The sequence below is a fragment of the Macaca thibetana genome, chromosome 9 (assembly GCF_024542745.1).
Source record: "Macaca thibetana thibetana isolate TM-01 chromosome 9, ASM2454274v1, whole genome shotgun sequence".
Classification (NCBI taxonomy): domain Eukaryota; kingdom Metazoa; phylum Chordata; class Mammalia; order Primates; family Cercopithecidae; genus Macaca; species Macaca thibetana.
Window position 1 is genome coordinate 25,809,585 of NC_065586.1, and position 22,492 is coordinate 25,832,076.

At 38.3% G+C, this 22,492-nt stretch overlaps 1 protein-coding gene across 1 annotated transcript in view; it reads left to right on the forward strand.

The window, feature by feature from the left end:
- The window catches only part of MYO3A (myosin IIIA), a 266,360-nt gene that overhangs the window by 47,635 nt on the left and 196,233 nt on the right, over positions 1–22,492 (forward strand). Inside the window, exons 5-6 of the mRNA XM_050804485.1 lie at positions 10,624–10,728; positions 11,295–11,394. Coding sequence (XP_050660442.1) covers positions 10,624–10,728; positions 11,295–11,394 — 205 coding nt within the window. The remainder of the gene's footprint in view (positions 1–10,623; positions 10,729–11,294; positions 11,395–22,492) is intronic.

Below are 22,492 nucleotides of genomic sequence, written 5' to 3' on the forward strand. Positions count from 1 at the left end.
TTGAGCCACTGCACTCCAGCCTGGGTGAAAAACCCACATAATGGTTATAAAATCTCCTCCAGGCAAAACAAACAAACAGCAATAAGAACAACAAAAATCCCTCACTATTCTGATTGTATTTTAAGCCTCTTGAGAAAAGAAGCCGTCCTAGTCATCTTTGATGCACTTGAGCACCTACTCAATGTTTTGCATATAGTAACAATTCAATAAATACTTGTTGATTTTAAAGGAATAAATTATGATTCTTCTAAAGTCCATTTTCTTAATCAAAAGTATTACATTATGAAAACATTTACATATAAATGTGTCAATACCTCACTTGTGTAAAAATGTATTGGTTATAAAATTCAGTCATGAGTAGAATGATTTCATTCTGGAGAATACATTCTAGGGGGACTTCATTTGTATTGAACTTGGATTAATTTTGTGTGCTTCATATTATTTCAGGTCTTTTTTGTATATTCTTGGTGTTGGCAACTATATTTTTAAAACAAATTGATAGACTTTATATTTTGAGCAGTTTTAGTTTTGCAGAAAAATTGAGCAGAAAGTAAAGAGCTACATAAACTTGATCTTGCATTAGTGTGGTACATTTGTTACAACTGAGCCAAGGATGATATATTATTGTTAACCAAAATCCATAGTTTACATTAGGGTTTCCTAGTGTTATACATTTTATGGATTTTGACAACTGTATGATGATCTGTATCAATCATTACAGTATCACATAGAGTAGATTCACTGCCCTAAAAATTGTCTGTGCTGTACCTATTCATCCCTCCCTCTCCCCTGAACCCCTAGCAATTACTAATCTTTTTATTATCTCCACTTTTGCTTTTTCCAGAGTGTTATATAATTGGAATCACGCAGTATGTAGCCTTTTCAGATTGCCTTCTTTCACTCAGCAATATGTATTTAACGTTTCCCCATTCTTGGTGTTTGCAACTAGATTTTAAACACAATTCAGAGTTGTATCTCCTGTTTCTCGGACACTTATCACTAATAGAAAAGTGTACTGTAATAATTTGACATCCATATACCAACCATATCATACATCACACTATATACAAAAATTAAGTCAAAAAGGATCACAGACCTACCTGTATGTAAAACTGAAAACTATAAAGTTCCTAAGGAAATTATAGGAGAAAAACTTTGTGACTTTGAATTAGGAAAAAAAAATTTAGATATAAAAAAGCACATTTTATAAATTTGTTTTAAATGATCAGTTTGGAGCTTCTGCTCTTCAAAAGACACTTAAAATAAAAGGGCAAGCCACAGGGTGGGAGAAAATACTTCCAAAACATCTATTATGATAAAGGACTTATATCCAGAATATATAAAAAGCTCTCAAAACTCAACAATGAGAAAGTAAATAAGCAGTGAAAAAATGAACAAAAAATTGGATGTTTCGCCAGAGAAAATATATGGATGGCAAATAAGTACATGAAAAGATGGTCAATGTTATTAGTCATTAGGAGAAATCTACTCTAAAATCACAATGAGATACTGCTATCATTTAGAATGACTTTAACAGGATTAAGATGGTGGATAGGAGGCAAGACTAACTTGCAGCTCCTACTCAAGACAGACAGAGCAGTGTGTAAAGACTTCACATCATGAACTTTTGCTCCAAGAACTACCTACCACAGGAACATACTGGGAAATCTGAGATATTTTGAAGGAACTGGATCACCTCCTCAGGTTTCCTGAGATGCCAGAAAACTGTGAGTCTGCTTGCTTTCTCAATGGGGAGGCTCGTAGTCTGGGGCAAGCTCTCAGCCCTGGTTACCAGCTGGCTGGAAATAGACTGGGTGCTGTTGGTGGGGCACGGTGGGAGTGAGACTGGCCTTTAGGCTGTGTGGGAGCTGGGTGAGGCCTGTGCATGCCAGCTTACCCCCACTTTACTGGTGACCTGTGTGACTCAGCAGAGGCAGACATAATCTCCCTGGGAATATAACTCCACTGGACTGGGAACTACATCGTCATCCCCCACAGCAGCCACAGCGAGCCCCAGCCAAGGAGAGGGTGAGCTCAGACACACCTATCCCTGCCCCTACCTGGTGGTCTTTCTCTACCCACTCTGGTAGCCAAAGACAAAGGTCTTGGAAGACAAAAACTCTTGGAAGCTCTATGGCCCTGCTCACCACCTAAGAAAACTGAATACCTACCCAGGTGTCCCTAGAGCAAGTTTGCATGCTCTCTATAGGATTGCAGCTGATGTGCTATTGAAAGCACCACCTCCTGGCTGGAGGCCAACCAAGACAAAACCAGTGCACTGAACAAAAACACAACCAAAGACCTTCACTAAGCCCATTTCACTCCCCTGCTACCTCCACCAGTGCAGGTATTGGTATCCACAGCTGCAAGACCTGAAGACGGATCACATTACAGGACTCTTTGCAGACACTCCCCAGTACTAACCCAGAGCCTGGTGGCTCCACTGGGTGGCTGGAAACAGAAGAGCAAAACCAATAACTACAGTTGGGATCTTAAAAAGCCCCATTCCTAGTGAAATGGAGAGAACACAGTATCAAGGGAGCACCCTGTGGGACAAAAAAATCTGAACAGCAGCCCCTAAATTCCAGATCTTCCCTCTGACATAGACTACTCAAATGAGAAGGAACCAGAAAAACAATTCTAGTAATATGACAAAACAAGATTCTTTGTCACCTCCAAAAGATCATACCAGTACACCAGCAATGAACCCAAACCAAGATGAAATCTCTGAATTGCCAGAAAAAGAATTCGGAAAGTCAAATTTTAAGCTCATCAAGGAGGCACCAGAGATAGGTGAAGTCTAACTTAAAGAAATTAAAAACATGATACAGGATATGAAAGGAAAATTCTTCAGTGAAATGTTAAATAGATAACATAAATAAAAAACAATCACAGCTTCTGGAAATCAAGGACACAATTAGAGAAATGCAAAATTCACTTGAAAGTCTCAGCAATAGAATTGAACAAGCAGAAGAAAGAACGTCAGAGCTTGAAAACAAGGCTTTTTAATTAATCCAATCAATCAAAGACAAAGAAAAATGAATTTTTTTTTTTTTTTTTTTTTTTGAGACGGAGTCTCAATCTGTCGCCCAGGCTGGAGCGCAGTGGCACCATCTTGGCTCACTGCAAGCTCCAACTGCTGGGTTCACACCATTCTCCTGTCTCAGCCACCCGAGTAGCTGGGACTACAGGTGCCCACCACCACACCTGGCTAATTTTTTGTTTGTATTTTTAGTAGAGATGGGGTTTCACCATGTTAGCCAGGATGGTCTTGATCTCCTGACCTTGTGATCTGCCTGCCTTGGCCTCCGAAAGTGCTGGATTACAGGTATGAACCACCATGCCCGGCCAGAAAAATGAATTTTGAAAAGTGAATAAGGCCTCCAAGAAATTTGGGACTGTGTTAAATATCCAGACCTAAGAATAATTGGTGCTCCTGAGGAAGAAGAGAAATCTAAAAGTTTGGAAAACATATTTGAGGGAATAATTGAGGAAAACTTCCCAGCCTTGCTAAATATCTAGCAAATATATCCAAATACAAGAAGCTCAAACAACACCTGGGAAATTCATCGCAAAACATCATTGCCTAGGCATATAGTCATCAGGTTATCTAAAGTCAAGACAAAGGAAAGAATCTTAAGAGCTGTGAGGCAAAAGCATCTGGTAACCTATAAAAGAAAACATATCAGATTAACAGCAGATTTCTCAGCAGAAACCCTACAAGCTCAAAGGGATTGAGGTCCAATTTTTAACTTCCTTAAACAAAACAATTATCGGCCTAGAATTTTGTATCCAGAGAAACTAAGCTTCATAAATTAAGGAAAGAAGGTCTTTTCCAGACAAACAAATGCTGAGAGAATTCACCACTACCAAGCCAGCACTACAAGAACTGGTAAAAGGAGCTCTAAATCTTGAAAGAGATCCTCCAAATACAACAAAATAGAATCTCCTTAAAGCATAAATCTCACAGAACCTATATAAAAATAACACAATGAAAAAGAATCAAGGTATTCAGGCAACAAATAGCATGATGAATAGAATAGTACCTCACATCTCACTACTAGCATTGAATGTAAATGGCCTACATACTCCACTTAAATGATACAGAGTAACAGAATGGATAAGAATTTACCAACCAAGTTTCTACTGTCTTCAGAAGACTCACCTAACACATGAGAACTCACATAAACTTAAGGTAAAGGGGCCAGGTTTTTCGCAGGCTACATAAATAACACACCTAGTCAAACCAATCCCCTGGGCCCTATGCAAACCAGACACCACCTCCTCCAGCCTCCTGATATAATAAACTACCTTTCTACCTCACACAGGGTTTCTTTTTGTTCCAAGCCCCCTTCCCTTGTCTCTGTACAGGGAAGCTGTTCTCTTCCTCTTTCTTGCACATTAAACTTTTCGCTCCTTAAAACCACTCCACATGTGTCTGTGTCCTATCAGCACAAAACCAAAAACCCTGGTGTTCCTCCAGTCATCAAAGCCATATCAAGACCACAGTGGAATAAAATTGGAAATCAACTCCAAAAGGAACCCTCAAAATCTTGCAAATACATGGAAATTAAATAACCTGCTCCTAAATGATCACTGGTCAACAATGAAATCAAGATGGAGATTAAAAAATTCTTTGAACTGAACAATAATAGTGACACAACCTATCAAAAACTCTGGGATACAGCAAAAGCGGTGCTAAGAGGAAAGTTCATAGCATTAAATCCCTACATCAGAAAGTCTGAGGCTGGGCTTGGTGGCTCATGCCTGTAATCCCAGCACTTTGTGAAGCGGAGGCACAGATTGCCTGAGCTCAGGAGTTTGCAGCCAGCCTGGGCAACACGGTGAAACCACGTTTCTACTAAAATTCAAAAAATTAGCTGGGCATGATGGTGTGTGACTGTAGTCCCAGCTACTTGGGAGACTGAGGCAGGAGAATTGCTTGAACCCCAGAGGCAGAGGTTGCAGTGAGCTGAGATCACGCCACTGCACTCCAGCCTGAGTGACAAAGCAGGACTCCGTCTCAAAAAAAAAAAAAAAAAAAAAAAAAAAAAACTTTCTGAAAGAGCACAAATATATACAATCTAAAGTCACACCTCACAGAACTGGAGAAGCAAAAAAAATCCAAACCCAAACCTAGCAGAAGAAAAGAAATAATGAAGATTAGAATAGAACTAAATGGAACTGAAACAAACAAAAAATACAACAGACAAATGAAATAAAAAGCTGGTTAGACAAAGATTAACCAAGAAAAGAAGACAGAAGATACAAATAAGCTCAATTGAAAACAAAATGGGAGATATTACAACTGATACCAGAGAAATACAAAAGATTTTTCAAGGATACTGTGAACACCTTTGAGCACATAAACCAGAAAATCTAGAGAAGATGGATAAATTCCTGGAAATATAACCCTCCTAGATTAAACCAGGAAGATATAGAATCTCTGACAGACTAATAACAAGCAGTGAGATTAAAATGGTAATAAAAAAAATTGCCAACCAAAAAATGTCCAGGATCAGACAGATTCACAGCTGAATTCTATCAGACATTCAAAGAAGAATTGGTATCAATCCTATTGATACTATTCCAAAAGATAGAGAAAGAGGGAATTCCCCTAAATCATTCTATGAAGCCAGTATCATCCTAATACCAAAACCAGGGTAGGACATAACAAAAAAAGAAAACTGCAGACCAGAAGAAAACTACATATCCCTGATGCACATAGATGCAAAAATCCTCAACAAAATACTAGCAAACTGAATCCAACAGCATATCAAAACAATAATTCACCATGATCAAGTAGGTTTTATACCAGGGATCCAGGGATAGTTTAACATATGTAAGTCAACAAATGTGACACACTACATAAACAGAATTAAAAATAATAATTACATGATCATCTCAATAGATGCAGACAAAGCATTTGACAAAATCCAGCATTGCTTTATGATTAAACCCCTCAGGAAAATTGGCATAGAAAGGAAATACCTTAAGGTAATAAAAACCATCAATGACAAACCCACAGCCAACATTATACTGAACAGGGTAAAGTTGAAAGCATTCCCCCTGAGAACTGGAACAAGACAAGGATGCCCACTTTCACCACTTCTATTCAACATAGTACTAGAATTCCTTGCCAGAGCAATCAGTCAAGAGAAAGAAAGAAATAACATTCAAATCAGTAAAGAGGAAGTCAAACTGTCACTCTTTGCTGATGATATGATCTTATACTTAGAAAAATCCTAAAGACTCATCCAAAAATCTCCTACAACTGGTAAATGAATTCAGCAAAATTTCAGGAAACAAAATTCATGTACACAAATCAGTGGCTCTGCTATATGCCAACAGCACCTAAGCTGAGAAATCAATAACTCAACGTCTTTCACAATAGCTGCAAAAATAAATAAATAAGCTATTTAGGAATATATCCAACCAAGGATGTGAAAGACCTCTTACAAGGAAAACTACAAAGCAGTACTGAAAGAAATCACAGATGACACAAAAAAGTGGAAACACAACCGATGCTCATGGATATGTAGAATCAATATTGTGAAAATGACCATACTGCCAAAAGCAATCCACAAATTCAATTCAATTTCCATCAAAATACCACTATCATTCTTCACAGAACTAGAAGAAACAATCGTGAAATTCATATGGAACCAAAAAAGAGCCCAAATAGCCAAAGCAACGCTAAGCAAAAAGAATAAATCTGGAGGCATCACATTACCCAACTTCAAACTACACTATCGGCCATAGTCGCCAAAACAGCATGGTACTGATATAAAAACAGGCACATAGACCAATGGAACAGAATAGAGAACCTAGAAATAAAGCCAAATACCACAGCCAATTGATCTTCAACAAAGCAAACAAAAACATGAAGTGGGGAAAGGATACTCTATTCAACAAATGGTGCTGGAATAATTGGCAAGCCACATATGGAAGAATGAAACTGGATTCTCATCTCTTACCTTCCACAAAAATCAACTCAAGATGGATCAAAGACTTAAATCTAAGACTTGAATCCATAAAGATTCTAGAAAATAATATGGGAAAAACCCTTTTAGACATTGGCTTAGGCAAAGACTTCATGACCAAGAACCCAAAAACAAATGCAACAAAAACAAAGATAGATGGAACTTAATTAAACTAAAAAGCTTCTGCACAGCAAAATAAATAATCAGTAGAGTTAAAAGACAACCCACATAGTGAGAGAAAATCTTCAAAATCTGTATATCTGATAAAGAACTAATATCCAGGATCTACAAAGAACTCAAACAAATCAGCAAGAAAAAAAAAAAATCCCATCAAAAAGTGGGCTAAAGACGTGAATAGACAGTTCTCAAAAGAAGATACATAAGTGGTCAAAAAGCATATGAAAAAATGCTCAACATCACTAATTATCAGAGAAATGCAAATCAAAACCACAATGTGAAACCACCTCACTCCTTCAAGAATGGCCATAATCAAAAACTCAAAGAATAATAGATGTTTGTGTGGAAGCAGTGAAAAGGGAACACTTTTACACTCCCATCAACACCACTATGGAACCACTATGGAAAACAGTGTAGAGATTCCTTAAAGAACTAAAAGTCCATCTACCATTTGATCCAGCAATCCCGCTACTAGGTATCTACCCAGAGGAAAAGAAATCATTATATGAAGAAGATACTTGTACACACATGTTCATAGCAGCACAATTTGCAATTGCAAAAACATGGAACCAGCCCAAATGCCCATCAATGAAGAGGTGGATAAAGAAAATGTGATATATATATATACACACATATATATACACATATATGTGTATATATATGTGATTGAATAGTACTCAGCCATAAAAAGGAATGAAATAATGGCATTCACAGCAACCTGGATGGAATTGGAGATGATTATTCTACATTATTCTAAGTGAAGTAACTCAGGAATGGAAAACCAAACATCATGTGTTCTCACTCATATGTGGAGCTAAGCTATGAGGACACAAAGGCGTAAGAATAATACACTGGACATTGGGGACTCGGGGGAAAGTGTGGGTGGGTGGTGAGGGATAAAAGACAGCACATTGTGTACAGTGTACACAGCTCGGATGATAGGCACACCAAAATCTCAGAAATCACCACTAAAGAACTTATTCATGTGACCAAACACTACCTGTTCCCTAAAAACCTATTGAAATTTTAAAAAATTTAAATAAAAATAAAATAAGTAAAATAAATAAATAAATAGAATGGCTTTAACAAAACACCTCACAATGTCAACTGCTGATGAAGATATGGAACAACTAGAACTCTGATACATTGCTAGAGGGGCTGCAGATGGTGTAACCATAGCCGCCATGGGAAACAGTCTGACTGATGCAGAGACAGTTAAATATGTAACCCATAGGATTCAGCAGTTTCCTCTCTTTGTATTTACCCAAGAGAAATGAAAACTTATATTCACATCAAAATCTGCACGTGAATGTTCATAGCAGTTTCACTTATAATTGTCAAAAACAATTCAAATGCCTTTCAGTTTTATAAATGAATAAACAGTGGTTCATCCATTCAGTGGAATACTCAGCATTAAAAAAAAAGAATTAAAAAACATTAAAACAGCATTTAGAAAAAGAATGTGCAACATAGATGAATCTGAAATGCATTATGCTAAGTCAAAGAAGCCAAATATTTACTCTTGTATTAACATGATAGTCAATTGCAGAAAGTACAGCCAAATAGAGACCAGACTTTGGAGAAATAGGAAGATAAATTTAGTCTCCCTACAGTACTTTCTAGAAGTTTAAAAAGCAGCCCTAAAACTTGTGGGTTTTTTTGTTTTTTTTTTTTAACTTTTTTTTTTTAGAGACAGTGTCTCACTCTGTCACCTAGATGGATGCAGTAGCTCATTGCAGCCTTGAACTCATAGACTCGTGCAGTCCTGCCTCAGCCTACCAAATAGCTGAACCTCAGCTATGTGCCACTATGCCTGGCTAATTTTTATAAAAAATTATTTTAGAGACAGGGGTCTTCCTGTGTTGCCCAGGCTGGTCTCTAACTCCTAGCCTCAAGTGATCCTTTCACCTTGGCCTGCTAAAGGGCTGGATTACAGATGTGAGCCACTGCACCCAGCCAAACTTAGTTTTTTGACTTTTTTTTTTTTTTTAATAAGCAGTTTGCAGTTTAAAAGATACAATTTCTTTTCAATCAATTGTGAGTACTTTTGTGAGCCAGTAGCACTAGGCCACAGTGGAGCCAGTATGACCTTTTATTCTGCTTCCGGGGCAGCAACACTCTTTTGTTTATGCAGCTAAAAGGGTATTACCCTTCCTGATACATAAGAAAAATGCAAATCTTGAGTGCTAGGCTGCACATACTCCTGTATAACCTGAAAGAAGTTTTCTTTGAATGAAGAAAAACACCAATTATAAATGTGCCTCAGTTTTTTCATCTTTAACATGAAGATGATATTACCTACTTCAGACTGTGGTGAGGTTTAGAGATAATCATATAAACAGATTAGAAATGTGCCTGGCACAAAGTAAGTATGCAATTCATCTTAACTATTATTATCTAATCCACAGTGTACCAAAAGCATTCAGGCCTCCAATAAAACCTAATCACCACATTAGAAAAATTGCATGAGAAAATTTATTCAGTTTTTCAATTTTCTTTCACCTTCTGCCTGGGGTTAGAAGAGAGTCAGCGAAATGATGGTTTCTTTAGTTCCCAAGCAGGTGGGAAAGGAGGAGGCCCAGTACGTCAGGGTGATGGGCAGGGAAACCACAGACAGAAAGGAGCCCTGGGACGTTTGGCAAGGCTGAAGGCAAAGGCTAAAGTATTAGGGATTGGAGGATCAAGGATTTGTGGGGTCAGTGCTTCACTGGGACGTTCTCTTGTTCCAGGGCCATTCATCTAGTTATCTTCCCTTTTCTGTTAATATTTGCTGCTAATATCAGTGTTTCTCTGTTCTGCAAACATACAGCTCTTTAGAAAGTTTTCTGTGGGATTTAATGTTACCTAACTTTGGAGAACTGAGATGTGGAAAACTCCCCTACCATATTCCTTCCTCTTGTTTTTCTATGGGCGTTCTCCCTGTTTTGGGGGTGAGGAGGGGAAGGAGGATACTAAAGTACGTATGGGTACATGATATTCTAGATAATTTTCTAAGATATTATTTGTAATACTTACTGTAATAATAATGTATCCTGAAATTTTTTCAAATTTTTAAATTAATGTACATACAAAATAGTATGTGACTGTGTTTTGAGATGACAATCTATTGCACTATTGATTAAACTATCAGAAATCAATAATGTTTTTAAGCCCTAGATCCTAAAATTTGAGAATGATTTGTAGAATCATAATTCTTATCCTTGAATTTGAAAATCAAGCTCAGTGCGTCTCCAAATTATCTTCTAAAAATTAATTCATGTGAAAATTGTGTTCTAGGAATTAATTTTACACAAGTATAAGTTTATATATTCATTTTATTTATGAAACCAAAAAGATAATGGCATTAATCATTTGAAACAGAACATTGGAACACTTTTAAAAATGTTTTGGAAAACCTTTTCTAGAAGGAACATAAAATGTCACACATGTATTTTAATAGCCATCTTAAAATATTCTTGTTTAGCTGTGCAATGGAGGATCAGTGACTGACCTTGTGAAAGGATTTCTGAAGAGGGGTGAAAGAATGAGTGAGCCTCTAATTGCCTATATTTTACATGAAGCACTAATGGTAAGGCAATTTAAATTGTTTGTGCATTAATTATGAAGCAGTTCCAGTTAAAAAAAATGTAGATCCTATTTTTAGAAAAATGTCACTAGTTATACTACATTAATATTTATTGATGCAAGAATATGTGCAAAATGTTACATGTTCAGGATAGCTAATTCTTTTTTTCCACTACAAATCTACTCTCATTGTACCAACAGGATCCTGAATTCTGACCTCTTAAGTGTATTTCTGAGACTGTGATAGTGATGAAGATAGAAAACTAATAATAGGGTTTTTTGGCCATTACCTTAAACAAGTATATGAAATAGTTTCTTCCATTGAAACTCACACATTTGTGATATGATATTTGCTAAGAACTAAGGAACATGCTTTGATTTTGTGAATTTTTATATGATTCAAACTGGAAATTATGTTCTTTGATGTGACTAACTCAGTGTGAAACATTTGAGTGTCTGAATGTTAATTTTATTATGTGTTTCCTATTGATTTTGTACAAGTACATCATCTGAAAATTTTTGTTGTTTGATGCTTTTGTTAAGAGTCATTATATATCTCTCATCGTCTAGGGACTTCAACATTTGCATAACAACAAAACTATCCACAGAGATGTGAAAGGAAATAACATTCTATTGACTACTGAAGGTGGAGTGAAACTAGTAGATTTTGGTAAGTTTTGTTTAAACTGCATGAGTTTTAACTGCATGATCAACTAGTATGGAATGATTTGATCTTTTTCAAATGACCTTCCTTTCTAGGTATTGAAAATAGAGGAAAAATCAGTAATATCTTATTGAGGTAAGAAGTGCAGAGATAATTTGGCAAATGAGAGATTCCCAGAATAAAGGGTGACTTCTTTCAAGTCAGCTAGTTTGTGCTCATATAACACCAGTGTAGTAACATGCGTAGTTGATCCTCTAAAACAGACAGCATCTCACATGATTACTGTAAGCCTATAATGACAATCTCATGGCTCCTACTAGTGATTGCTTTGCAAATGGCCATATATCCAAATCCAGGATTTTGAGATGTGAGGGGAAATTTTCATTATCATCTGGGAGTATTTCCTCCCTCCTAAGGAGAAAGAGGAAAAGATGGTCTCTTTCTTCCTCAGGACCCTTGCGTATCACATAGTGATGCCGGAAACTGCTACAGTTACCTGTGACTAAGATGCTCTGTCCTGAGCAGAAAGCCAACTCTGAGAAAGGCAGAGCTGAGACGGGGGAAGAATGGGGGTGTTTGATAACATAATTGAGCCACTAAGTCAATCAACTTTGGGGGCTGCCTTATCTCTGGACCTTTTGTTATGTGAGATAATAAATAAATAAATTTCCATATTTACTAAACTTTCTTGTGAGAGTGGATGACAGTAATCCTGAAGATGTCTCAGTATCCTTCAGTCATTCTCCTTCCCTTTTGCACTGTAGTTGGATAAGGTATCCCTCCTTGTGCTTTTGTAACCTGTGTATACTTCCATGTTTGCATGTATCATATAGAATTATAATTATACATTTGGTGTTTATAGATAAAGATACTTAGAAATATAGGTGGACAGACAGGGTCTTTGAGAAGTGGGACTCTGTCTTAGTCTATTTCGTAGACCTAATGCTTTGAGTATAGAAGTCCACTGAGTGTTAGTTGAATGAGTGAATCTTCTTTCATTTTGCATTTTGGAAACTAAAGCTCAGCAAGTTAATGGGTTAATTTTTAAAATTTCTTTAATATCCAAGTAATTTGGCTTAGCCCAGGAATGAATTTCAGAGCATCTAGATAGGAATGGATGAATAGTATATCCTCAAACATGCATGTGCATGTGCTTTGATTTTCTCACCTGTGCTTTTGAAAACTACTGAGCAGCAGTAAATTTGTGAATTCCTGATTAATAACTGGGGTGCAACTAGTCTTTGTTTCTGGTTGAATTCAGAGCCTTGAACAATCTGTCTGGGTTAGTGTGTACTAATAAGGGCTTCTGCTTGAAATTACAACAACTCATTCTTCACTGATCCACAGGAGGGGCCATTATTCTCTCCAGAAAATCATTTTGGCTATACTGTAAGACAGACTCAAATGGAGAACTTGCTATTTAACTTGGGATCTCACAATTCCCCTCCTCTAAAAAATCGATACAGTAAGCATAGCATAGATTGAAAATGGTTAAAACAAGTATCAATAAACAACTTTTTAGCTATTAAAGAAAAATTTGGTAAACCAGAAGCTTTGAGAAATGTAAATTCCCATGATTTCCTCCAAAATAAACTAGATTAAAAACATACACTTAGATAACAAATAAGGCAACCTTTTATATGATTGTGTTGTTGTTTTTTTTTTTTTTTTTTGAGGTGGAGTCTCACCTCTGTCACCCAGGCTGGAGTGCAGTGGCGCGATCTCAGCTCACTGAAAGCTCCACCTCCCGGGTTCACACCATTCTCCTGCCTCAGCCTACCAAGTAGCTGGGACTACAGGTGCCTGCCACTACGCTCGGCTAAGTGGAGACGGGGTTTCACTGTGCTAGTCAGGATGGTCTCGATCTCCTGTCCTCGTGGTCCACCCGCCTCGGACTCCCAAAGTGCTGGGATTACAGGCGTGAGCCACTGCACCCGGCCTTCATATATCTTTTTAAAACATCATAAATTGGAGTAGTTAACAAAATGAGAGCTTTGGTCTTACATTATTTGATTTATAGATTTTTGGCAATAATTAGAAAAGAGGGCCAGTTGCTTATGAAATGCATTCCTGGTGTCTGACACCAAAATATTATTAATTACATATAAGGTAGTGCTTATAATATTTCTATTCTCCACAGTAAGAGGACATGGATTCAGTTTGTCTATGGCGATTAGTAGGTTGTTGTATGAATTAAAACCTGAGGATGGTAGGGGTGTAAGTTTATATTGAAACTTGAGGGCAGAAAGAACACGATGTGGTAAACCACAACCTGCAGAATCAAACTGAAAATCAATGTCCTCATTTTATTTTTAAATCGAATTTTCAGAGAAAGCTACAGCTGGGAGTAAAGGATTTTAGAATCAATTTTATTTGAATCTATCACTTCATAATTATACTATCAGCTCATTATTGGGTACTGAAGATCTTAGATGACTGTCAGGCACCTCATACTCAGAATGTCCAAAATGGAGCTGTACCACCTCATCTGTCCCTAGAAATCTGCTACATATAAAGAGTTTCTTGTCTTAGAAAGTCGCCTGCATCTACTCGTTGCACAAGACGAAAATCTTAAGCTCATTCTTGAGTCTTCCCTTATTTTCACCTCCCACTTACACAACTTAGTCACAAAACTTGTCTCTCTGTTAGATATCCCCAGATTCCATCTTTACTGTTCCTGCCCTAGTTCTAGCCCTCATCTCTTGCCTGGGCTCCTGCAGTTATACTTTACTGAACTCAGTACATCTTAATCTCCTTCCCTTCCTTCCACTCCTTTCTCCACATGGGGGATCCTTTCAAAAAACACATCTGATCCTGCCACTACCTTGTTCAGTATCCCAATCCCTTGGGGAAAGCTTTTCCTTCTGATCCTCCGTGCTGGCACACAGTAAGCAAGTAATGAGTAATAACTTCTTTATATCTCTTGGTGCTAATTAGGTACCCTCTCTTCCTGTTACCTATTAGTCAGGTTGGCGTCTTTCACTACCTTAAATGCGCCATAATCTTTCCCAGTCAGAGCTCTTACACTTGTAACTTGGAAAGTACTTTGAAATTTATTGATGGGCTTTTTCTTTTTTTCCTGCCTGATAACATGATCTTCACCCCAGTGTGCCTGAAGCATCACTCTGTTTGGCAGCGGGAAAATATTAACATTTATTCTAGAAGAAATGCAAATTGCAAAAAAAAAAAAAAAAAAATGACTGAGGTAACAGTTTTTAGCATTCAAAAATAGGAATTTATAGCAAGGCTATCTCTTGAGGAAAGCCTATCTCCTGAGGAAAGTCTGTCTAAATTGCTTTACCTTCTCTTTAGCATATGGAGAGTGAGTTTTCAGGGATACACCATAGGGTTTTTCATAAGTGATAGAAAGAAGGGAGAAACCTTTTCCAATTCTAGGGTCGTTGTGGAAAGAGGAAACAAGGTGAGGCAGGGCAGTGAGATGAGTTTTTTCTTTTTTCTTTTTTTTTGAAACAGAGTTTCACTCTGTCGCCCAGGCTGGAGTGTAGGAGATGAGCTTTTAAAAAGATGACGAGGGCAGGAAGGAGCTCTTACCTTCTGTATTAGTCCATTCTCACACTGCTATAACGAACTACCTGAGACTGGGTAACTTACAAAGAAAAGAGATTTAATTGACTCACAGTTCCACAAGCTGTGCACAAGGCATGGCTAGGGAGGCTTCGGGAAACTTACAATCATGGCAGGAGGGCAAAGACAAAGCCGGCACATCTTACCATGGTGGCAGGAGAGAGAGAGTGAAGGGGGAAGGGCTACACACTTTTAAACAAGCACATCTCATGAGAACTCATTATCACGACAACAGCAAGGGGAAGTCTGCCCCATGAACCAATCATCTCCCACCAGGTCCCTCCCCCAACATTGGAAATTACAATTTGATATGACATTTGGGTGGGGACACAGAACCAAACCACCACATCACCCTCACACTTTCTACTGCTCTCACTTGGCATTCCTGAGGAAGCCACTCAGAATCTGCCGCATTCCTGTCTGGGGTGAGCCACATCATTGCTAACCTGTAGGGGCAGAGTGATCAGTAGGGGAAAGACTCAAGTTAGCTTCCCCCAAACCCTTAGCTTTAGTTTCCAGAAACCTGAAAGTAGTTGATAATCTAGCTGGAGAGTTTCTAGAGGGGGTTTTTCAGAAGTTAAGGGGGATGTACAGTGAGGCACTGAGCAGATCCCCTGGGCCGGCTCTGCTGTGTCTAAATGGGAGTCACAGGCAGACCTAGAGTATTCTCAGCTCCAACTGGAGCAAACTGAGCGAATCTGCAGGAGGAGCCACAGGAAGCCCTGTCTGCATGAGGAACAGACCACAAGCTCCCTGGAGGCAGAGGATAGCCTGGGAGCCCAGTAGGGCACCTAGAGGCTAGGCAGACAAAAGCATATGGCCCTGGAAACTAGAGAGCCACCATGCCCAAGGACCCTCTCTTTTCTCCCTGACACAAGGTCTTATAAGAAGGAGGAGGGGCAGGCATGGTGGTTCATGCCTATAATCCCAGCACTTTGAAAGGATGAGGCAGGAGGATTACTTGAGCCTAGGAGTTGGAGGCCACGCTGGGCAATATAGCAAGACCCTGTTTCTACAGAAGCTTATTTTAAAAAGTTAGTCAAGCATGGTCACATACATCTGTAACCCCAGCTATTCAGGAGGTTGAGGTGGGAGGATTGCTTGGGCCTGGGAGTTCGAGGCTGCAGTGAGCTGTGATTGCACCACTGCGTTCTAGCCTGGGTGACAGAGTGAGATCCTTTCTGAGGAGGGATCCCATCTGAGAAATGGAGCAAACACTTTTATCCAAGACAGACTGAACCCTATCTGAAAGGACTTAGAGATTTATTGAATTTAACTGAGCTTTATTTTTGTTCCAGTCAGTGGGCATGGGCTTGGGGAAAAGCCATAATAGTTATAGGCAAAATGAAGAAATTACAATTTCTCTGTGTATCTAAGAGTAGCTTTTGAACTTTTTGACCAGTTACAAACATGATGCTTTCCCTGCATAGAAACCTTCCCTCCCCTCTGCCCTGTTATATATAAAGTTTTGGTGCCACAAAAGAAATAGCACTCAAATATAAAATTCTCTTTTTAATTCTCAGCAAGGCAAGGTTCTTCTATAGAAGGGTGCCCTCTTACAGATGGAGCAGTGGTGAGCGCACACTTGGACAAGGGAGGGAAAGGGGTTCTTATCCCTGATGCATGTGGCCCCTGCTTCTGTGTCGTTCCCCTATTGGCTAGGGTTAGACCACACAGACGAAACCAATTCTGATTGGCTAACTTAAAGAGAGTGACAGGCTGAGTGGTTTGGCGGGAAAAATGGTTATGACAGAGCAGGTAATGGGAATGAGTCAGGGTGGAGTAGGTAATCGGAATGAGTCAGGGTGGAGCAGGTAATCCGAATGAGTCAGGGTGGAGCAGGTAATCGGAATGAGTCAGGGTGGAACAGGTAATGGGAGTAAGTCAGGGTGGAGTGGGTAATCGGAATGAGTCAGGATGGAGCAGGCAATCGGAATGAGTCAGGGTGGAGCAGGTAATGGGAATGAGTCAGGGTGGAGTAGATAATCTGAATGAGTCAGGGTGGAGCAGGTAATCGAAAAAGATTGCTTTATGAAGAAGTTAAGTGTAAAAGTAGAAGGCAAGGAATTGAACATACTGACATATTGACTCTTTGAAAAGAAATTTAGAACTCATATCTAACAGCACCTAACTAACTTCTGCTTGGCCGAGTTTTCTCCAACACCCTGCACTTCATTTAGCTAACCAGTTGTCAGACTTTATTGTAATCATATTTTATTTGAGTGCTTTCTCTGCTAAGCTATAGATTTCTCTGTCTGGTCTATGACTTTGTCACTTTGTCCCTAGAACCAAGTACAGTGCTAACATTTTGAAAGTACTTAATAAATGAATGAATGAAGGAGAGGGAAGACTTGCCATATAATTGTGTGACAATGAGAAAGTCACACAGAATCTGCAAGGGCATCAACCTGCACATCTACAAGTGTGAAAAAGTCTCTACCTCCTAGGACTGGTTGCTGTGAAGAGTAAATGGGATGCCAGAGACAAACTACTTAGTATAATTACTGATACTTTGTCATTCAGAAAATCTGAACTGTTACCGTTATTATGAGATAATATTCCTACTTAGCCTATAGCTCAGTGCTGTACACATAGTAGGTGTTTAATAAATAGTTGCTAAATAATGAAAATCTGAGTTTCCAAAAGAGGTGCCTCTATGTTTCCCGAAAAGAAAACAATAACCCCCTGCTAGAATAAATTCAGTATTACCTTAAATATGAAGCTACCTCATTACACTAAAAGTAAGATTCAGTTTGCTAATGCTCGTTATGAATACGGCCTTTAAGAAAACCTTTTAGTTTTTGTTAAGTGGGGTATTCTTTTACAAAACATCACCAGACACCTCAGAGAGCAAAATGACAAGTGAGGTTATAAATATTATTAATGAAATGTATTAGCCATCACTGGTATATGATCAATCAATAAATAATATGACTTCCCAGGGATGCATCCCTTCAGGCAAGTGAACTAATGTCTGAAAAAAACAATCTTTATCTTGAATAGAAAATGAAAGAGACTAAATTTAAAGGACAGCCCTCAGTTCTCATTTCTGCGGATTTCTCTCTGGGGAACTTCATTTCTAATAGGATACTTAACATTTCAATACAAAAGTACAGAATGTACTTTTTGTGATTTATTTAGACCTCATTCTTATGACAGAATAGTTTATGGTTTTAAATCTCTTATTACCCACATGCCCAATTTTAGACCAAATCCCCAATGCATAATGTAGGTCAAAGAGAAGTTGTGATTTGTTTATTAATAACCCACTTTTTAGCACCAAGTGAGGCAGTACAACCGAACTTAAAAACTATGAAGTGCCCTTCAATCCTTCCTTTCTTTCTGAATAATTTGGAACAAAAGCCATTAGGTGGGAGAAGCAAGCGTGGGAGTCCAGGTGCAGCTCAGGAGGCAGTTTGGAGCCTGAGAGGGGTGAGGAAGGTGTCTGCTGGCAGGGAGTGTTGGGTCCTCAAGTGGGATGAGAAGTGCATCCATGTAGGGTGATGGGGATGACCCTGTATGGGGAAGAACTTCCTGTAGATGAAAAAAGCATCTGCATAGGGGTCAGGGTGAAAAGACTGGTTGCCTAAAGGAGGCCTGATACCATCGGGAGATATACTGAGGACAACAGGAGGCAGGTTTCTTACTGTTAGAGAAAAGAATTATGGTGGTGTTGGATTGGAATTGGAGGTATCAATGTGAACTTACTGTTTTAATATATATAAACAGATACAAAAATAATCGTAATGTGAATGCGTGTGTGTATGTGTGTGTGTGTGTGTACATATTACCTAGCTAATTCTGCTAAGAGGGTGCATTAAGAGAGCACATCTAGCACCTAGCTTTTGGTTTTTAAATGTAATTCTCAACTAAAAGGAATCAAGGATTCTTGGAGAAAGGCTGATTTTAGGGCTCTGTGAGATGACCCTGGAACTTACTGTGCCCTCCAAATAAGGAAATACTCAAATAATGATGGAGACGTATCAGAGGCACACAGAAGCCAACTTGAATCTATTCTTACTCTCTAGATCTGGGACAATTTGAGCACCAAAATACTAATATTGCTGGTAATGATGGTAATTCACTGAATGCAATAAAAATTCCATTAATCCATACTGCCATAAATACATACATAATTAAATGAATGGGGAGAAGCAAAAGCTTTTCCTTGCAGAAGAATGCTGATGAGTAAAGATAGAAGAAATTGTGTAATTTTAAAATTAATCATTTGGTAACTGTCTATGTAATAATTAATTCATCCAAAAATTTCAATGGCTGCTAAAACTAGTGGGTTAAGTTTTGATTAGAAATAGGGTAGCTTAATTGTTTCAAAATATCTCTCCACAAAATACTAATTAATTACAAAAGAAAGAGGGAAAGATTACAGGGGAGAAGACTGGCAGACACAACCATTAATCAAGTGCTCACAGCAAACATAACTAGTAATGAGATGAATGCAAACCACACAGCACCTGAGAGGATGCAATGAGAAGACCTCAGCATCACTTCTGTGATGTGCCTGTCAAAAATAAAATCATGAGGGAAGATACAACAAACCCAAATTCAGGAACAGTCTGTAGAACAACTGGCCTGAAATCTTTAAAAAAAAAAAAAAAATGTTAAGTTCATGAAATTCAAGAAAAGATTGAAGAACTCCTCCAGACTGAAGGAGATTAGAAACTTGACAACTAAAAGTAACACATAATCCTGGATTAGATCATTTTGTTATAAAGGACATGTTTAGGACAGTTGATAAAATCTGAATGGGCTCTGTAGAATAGATGATAGAAGTGTATCAGCGTTAAAATTCCTGATTTTGAAGGTTGTGTACGGGAATATCCTTGTTTGTGGCAATTACAAACAAATATATAGGAGTGAAGGGGCATTATGTAGCCCACCTTACTCTCAGGTGTTTCAGGAAAGAAAGTACTTCATAGTTTTCTTGCCAACTTTTCTCTAAGGTTGAAATTATGTGTATGTGTGTATATATATAACATATATATGTAATACATATTAGTTGAATGTTATGAATCTTGAAAATTTAAGAGCTAGTGCTTTATAGAGTGAAATGATACACTGAAAAAAAAAACTAGAAGGAAAACCATTTTAAAAGTTGGCAGAGTTTTTTTTTTTTTTTTTTTTTTTTTTAATAAGTGAACACATAGTGAACACATTATTTCCATTATGGTTTATTGGCAGAGTTTTTGAATGCTCATACCTATATAACACATTAATATATTACTCATCCAGAATATGTTTTTGTACTTCGAGGAGGTGACTTTTACCTTATTTGAAAGGCAAGGTCTTTATAATTATTATATAAAGTTGAATCATGAATAAGTGGACTCTATTTTAGAGCTTTATGATTCAAGCAGAACCTGTGGGCTCAAGAGTTCTAAAACTGACCATTTTTCAAAGTTGAATTAAACTGTTTAACATTGTAGATACTAGTGTATGTTTTAGTCAACTATCTTTTAGTTGTAAGGACTAGACGCCCCAACTAGCTCCCCAAAAAAAAGGCCAAATACAAAAGGCAGTCTCACAAATGAGAGAGCAGGCCCAAGGGACTGGAACTGGGACAGGTAAGTGAAAGGCAAGAGCGGAGACTGCTTGCTTCCTCCTACTCTTTCACTGGAGAAACAGTCTCTTCTCCCTACTCCTCAAGTGCGGGTATGTAGAGCAACCTCTGGAGTTTTTATGTTGCTATCAAGTTCACTCAAAAACAGAAGCCTCAGCCTCCCTTGTTTGACCTCAACACAGCTGTGGACATTTTAGTAAGAGCTACCAAGTGTGCTTCTCTATGATGTGATAACTTAAGGTGAACCAAGAGGACCTTACTTATATTTTAAGAATGACTTCTTTGCTTCTCAGTTCTTCTCATTGTAAAACAAGTGTTTGGAACTAGACCTAAAATATCTTAGTCTGCAGCTCTAAAATTTTAATCTCTGAAGAACTTTAAGTTAATAGAAATTTTGGTGGGCAGGAGAGAGGACAATGGAGGAGGTAAATGGGGCAAAAAGGAAACAGAAAAATAAGACAAGGTATCAGTGATGATAGTGTACCATGAATGAGAAGTATGCTGTATACTCTCTACAGCTAAGATCCAGTACTGGACATATGTACATATGTACATAGTCATCCAGGATTGAATCATGCAGACAGAGCTGGGTGCATAGTTCATATGTCCAAAGCCAAGAAGAATGCAGCAAACAGTGTGATGTTGAGATCTTTAAAGAAAGCCATTTAATTATCTTTATTATAAGATACAAACTAAGTCTTAAAGAAAGGAAAAGATCTAGAGCCAGGAAGACTGGAGAGAGGATGGACTTCGAAGAGAAATCACATGACTGTTGTTTGGAAAGGTGATTGGAGTGAGCCAGTTACCTTGAGTTGCTGTAGAGACTCATTGAATGTTAAAGCTGGAAAGATGCTTAAATATCATTTGGTATATTAAGTACAGGAACATCAAAAGATTTTTTTATCCTTGTTATATGCAAAATGTCTGAATATGAATTTCTTGATGTGAAAGTATATAGCATCCATGAGATGACTAAGTAGGTTTTTTGTTTGTTTGTTTGTTTGTTTGTTTGTTTGTTTGTTTTGATGGAGTGTTGCTCTGTTGCCCAGGCTGGAGTGCAATGGTGTGATTTTGGCTCACTGCAACCTCTGCCTCCCAGGTTCAAGTGATTCTTCTGCCTCGGCCTCCCAAATAGCTGCGACTACAGGCACGTGCCACCAAGCCCAGCTAATTTTGGTATTTTTAGTAGAGACAGAGTTTCACCATATTGGCCAGGCTGGTCTTGAACTCCTGACCTCGCAATCCGCCTGCCTTGGCGTCCCAAAGTACTGGGATTACAGGCATGAGCCACCGCACCCCGCCAAGATTCCCTAAGTAGTTTTTAATCCAAAAGTAATAAAGAATCGTTTATTTATTCCAGTCCCCTAAATTAAACAATGAGAAAACAAGAGCCTACAGAAGGAAAATGACTTGCTGAAGGGCACACTTTAATATTCCATTTGCTAGAGATTTACAACGGTTTTGAAATATACTAACTGAAGAGTTTTGCATATATTTGTTAAATACTATTTAATTAAATAAGATTGTCAACTATAGCATTCTGTTTACTTTGTGGATTATTTTTGTTTTTGTTCTTGAGATAGCATCTCACTCTGTCACCCAGGTCAGAGTACAGTGATGCAGTCTTTCGGCTCACTGTAACCTCTGCCTCCCTGGCCCAAGGGTCTATTTTCATATTAAAGATGATTATTTCTGGCCCAGGGTAGTGGCTCACACTTGTAATGCCAGCACTTTGGGAGGCAGAGGTGTGTGAATCGCTTGAGCCAAGGAGTTCAAGAACAGCCTGGGCAACATGATGAAACCCTGTCTCTACTAAAAATACAAAATAAAAGTCAGCTGGGTGTGGTAGTGTGCGCCTGTAGCACCAATTACTCGGGAGCCTGAGATGGAAGAATAACCTGAACTCAGGAAATCGAGGATACAGTGAGCTGTGATTGCACC